General features: G+C 51.1%; 1 protein-coding gene across 1 annotated transcript; it reads left to right on the forward strand.

The window, feature by feature from the left end:
* The first annotated feature begins 288 nt into the window (after nucleotides 1-288).
* LOC137840743 (uncharacterized) lies at nucleotides 289-2099 on the forward strand. Its single transcript, XM_068652369.1, has 3 exons — nucleotides 289-349; nucleotides 423-887; nucleotides 1578-2099. Exons 2-3 carry the CDS (start codon nucleotides 695-697, stop codon nucleotides 2054-2056), a joined length of 672 nt encoding a protein of 223 aa, XP_068508470.1. The 5' UTR covers nucleotides 289-349; nucleotides 423-694; the 3' UTR covers nucleotides 2057-2099.
* Nucleotides 2100-3898: the final 1799 nt, after the last annotated feature.

Raw genomic sequence — 3898 nt, forward strand, 5'->3', positions numbered from 1 at the left:
TCTGGTCCCTGCCTACAGACAGAAACTAAAAACTTCTAAGCCTGTGGTGAGGACTGTCAGGAAGTGGACAGTGGAGTCAAGGCAGGACCTCCAAGCCTGCTTTGACTGCACCGATTGGAGTGTTTTTGATGCTGCAAATTCAGACTTGCATGAACTCACTGACACTGTCACATCATACATCAGTTTTTGTGAGGATCTGTGTGTGCAGACTAAGACCTTCTGCACGTACAACAACGACAAACCTTGGTTTACACCGAACCTTAGGAGGCTGCGCAAAGTCAAGGAGGAGGCCTACAGGAGCGGCGACCGGGACCTGTTCAAGCAGACCAGAAACACACTGAACCGAGAGGTCAGGAAAGCCAGGAGGTGTTACGGGGAGAGCCTGGAGAGACACCTCTCTGCCAATCCTGATCCCTCAACAGTGTGGAAAGGCCTGCAGAGCATCACGGGCTTCAAGAAACGAACCCCCCGTCCTGTGGAGAGCCCAAGGCTCGCTGACCAGCTAAACAGGTTCTACTGCAGGATTGATCGGTCCTCCCACACAACGGGACCTCCTGCAGCACAATCCACACAATCCACATACTCACCTCCCCCCACAACTGCTCTGTCCACACCTCCATCACCGTGGTCACCGACTCTCTCTCTTGCAGAGGCCGCGCCCGCACTCCAGATTCGCGAGGAGGAAGTGCGCCAGATGTTCCGGAGACAAAAGATCAGGAAGGCACCGGGCCCAGACGGCGTGTCACCTTCCTGCTTGAAAGTCTGCGCTGAGCAGCTGGCGCCCACCTTTGCACGGATCTTCAACCGTTCCCTGGAGCTGTGTGAGGTGCCCTCGTGCTTCAAGAGCTCCACCATCGTTCCAGTGGCCAAGAAGCCCGCCATCACAGGTATGAATGACTATAGACCTGTTGCACTGACATCTGTGGTCATGAAATCTTTCGAGAGGTTAGTACTGAACCACCTGAAGGATGTCACGGGCCCCCTGCTGGACCCCCACCAGTTTGCCTACCGGGCAAACAGGTCGGTAGATGATGCGGTCAACATGGGACTGCACTACATCCTGCAACACCTGGACACCCCAGGAAAGTACGCCAGGATCCTGTTTGTGGACTTCAGCTCGGCGTTCAACACCATCGCTCCTGACATCCTCCAACAGAAGCTCATCCAGCTTGCGGTGCCTGCCTCCACCTGTCAGTGGATCACCAGCTTCCTGACCAACAGGAGATAGCGTGTGAGGCTGGGGAGCATCACATCTGACACCCTGACCACCAACACTGGAGCCCCTCAGGGATGCGTCCTCTCCCCACTGCTCTTCTCCCTCTACACCAACGATTTCTCCGCAAGTGACTCTTCCGTGAAGCTCCTGAAGTATGCAGACGACACCACTCTCATCGGACTGATCCAGAACGGTGATGAGACTGCGTACAGACAGGAGGTGGAGCGGCTGGTCCACTGGTGCAGCCAAAACCACCTGGACCTGAACCCGCTCAAGACCGTGGAGATGACAGTGGACTTCAGGCGAGGCCCTTCACCACTTTCACCCCTCACTATCCGCAGTAATACTATTCTCTCCACAGACACCTTCAAGTTCCTGGGAACCACAATCTCTCGGGACCTGAAATGGACCGGCCACATAGACTCTGTCCGCAAGAAGGCCCAGCAGAGGCTGTACTTCCTGAGACAGCTCAAGAAGTTCAACCTGCCACGGGAGCTGCTGAAGACCTTCTACACTGCCATCATCCAGTCTGTCCTCTGCACCTCCATCACTGTCTGGTTTGGATCGGCCTCCAAACAAGACAAGCACAGACTGCAACGGACAATAAGGACTGCAGAAAAGATAATTGGAATCAACCTCCCATCTATCCAAGACTTGTACCTGTCCAGGACCAGGAAACGTGCAAGTAACATCTCAACAGACCCTTCGCACCCAGGTTGCAGCCTGTTTGAACTACTCCCCTCCGGACGCCGTTATAGAGCTCTGTACACTAAAACCAGCAGACACAGAGACAGCTTCTTTCCCCAGGCTGTCGCTCTGATGAACTCACACCACTCTTAGAGTCTCAGAGTCATTACTGTGCAATAACATCCCGCTTGCCACACCTTGTTTGTCTACACTGTTTGTACTATGTGTCCTCTCTGCATCCATGGCAGCCTGGTCATCCTAGAAGAGGGACCCTCCCATCTGTGGTCTCTTCTCAAGGTTTCTCATTTCCCCTAGCTGGAGTTTTGAGTTTTTCCTTGCCCTCTTGGGAGTTTAAGATCAGGGGGTGTTTGAGAATATCTTTCGTTCTTCACATGTCCTGAGTGTTGTTGTTAGTCACCTAAATGTTGAACAGAGGCTGTGATTTACCGAAGTCAAATTCCTTGTTTGGCACGCTCAAACATGGCGAATAAAAAACTCTTGAATCTTGAATCTTGAATACGATCTGCTTGCGGTTCGATTCCTCTATGGGGACGTATTATAATAGCATGCACGTCTGTCAAAGTTTGATAAATTTGAGCCTGTACAGACCGCGTTTGGGAAATAGGTGCTGTACGGCATTGTGTGTGTAGAGATCCCTCTGGAGACAGGGAAAACGTGGCAATGAGGCCTCGGAGTGCAAGGATCGGTATACCATGATGGAAAAGTAATTTGTGTGCACACTTAAGTTAAATTCTGCAGAAAATAAAGGGGAAAATATAAAGCGCTATTAGAAACGAAACGAAACGAAAGTTAAGTAAGACGTGCGTATTTGTCAGTGCATATCTGCACTGTTAAAAACCAGACTGCATAGCCGCAGTAGGCAAACAGCAAAACGTGGAATGGATTCGAATCCTGCTCTGTCTTCTGTGTTTGTGCGTGAGCGTTTGTCGCTCAATGGCGTCTGTTTGTGTGTGTGTGTGTGTGTGTGTACCCATGGGCGTGTGTATGTGAGCGTGCGTGTGTGCGCGTGCGCGCGATCGTGAGTAAGTGGGTGTGTTTGCTCTTCAATGCGTGTGGGTGAGCGTGCTTGGAGAGGCAAAAAGAAAAAAGCTAAATGGTGAGCTTCTCGGTGCTCTGGGGCGCGTGCCCGCCTGCGCTGCGCGTGCGGGAGGGGGACCCAGCGCCGGGGGCGGCAGGGTGGCCAACCTGTATCTGCTCACCATGTTTCAGGGCTGGGCCCTCCCCGCTCGGGCGGCGTCGGGGCCGCGTGCAGGGCCGGAGTTATGCCCATTTTAGGGGCCTACCTTGCGGGTAGCGAGAAAATGTGACAGGATGATGGGGGACGGCAGGCTGAAGGGGCAAAGGAATGCATGACCAACAGTAGAAAGTTAGGTCCTGAGCTAACTGCAACCCATGATAATTAATATCCCATAGCTGTCTAACAAGAGAAACAAGAAGCATGCGTATGTTAATCAATACGACACCAATATAGATGAGTATGTAGGTATGTCGAGAGGAGTGTGGTCCGCTCGTAAATAACTAGAGCCAGCTGATGCTCCTTTTAGCATTCTGAGGAAAATGGGAAATTGTTTAAAGACAACCACAACTTGTTAATTTAAATTGTTGAAAGGATGAGAAAATTGAAAACAAGTTATTGCTACGGCTTTGTTTCTTTGCGACTCTCATTATCATTTCAGATTTTCTGGTTACATAAAAAACCCGACACAGCGGATACATCCGTTGGCTCCAGGACAAAGAGACACAGACTGAACTTAGAATGAATGTTTAACAGCAGTCTAACAGGTGAAGACTATTTTATGAGCGCAAGAGAGGTATCAAGTGAGGGCCACAGCGCCAGCTAGAATTAAAGGAATTCTCTGGATTTAGACATAGAACTGAATCGTATTCACGGAGAGCCTGCTCATAAATTTTGGCTCGACAAGGGCGACCAGCGCCTATGTAACAAGACTCACAGGTCAAAAGCCGTAAGTCCAA

The sequence above is a fragment of the Syngnathus scovelli genome, chromosome 11 (genome assembly GCF_024217435.2).
Source record: "Syngnathus scovelli strain Florida chromosome 11, RoL_Ssco_1.2, whole genome shotgun sequence".
NCBI lineage: Eukaryota > Metazoa > Chordata > Actinopteri > Syngnathiformes > Syngnathidae > Syngnathus > Syngnathus scovelli.

What these genes read in the sequence shown, in the direction of transcription:
- LOC137840743 (XM_068652369.1), top strand. Translation starts at nt 695, where the DNA reads ATGTTCCGGAGACAAAAGATCAGGAAGGCACCGGGCCCAGACGGCGTG. An exon ending in CAAGAAGCCCGCCATCACAG is followed by an intron (nt 888 to 1,577) that starts GTATGAATGACT and finishes TTCTCTCCACAG; the next exon opens with ACACCTTCAAGTTCCTGGGA.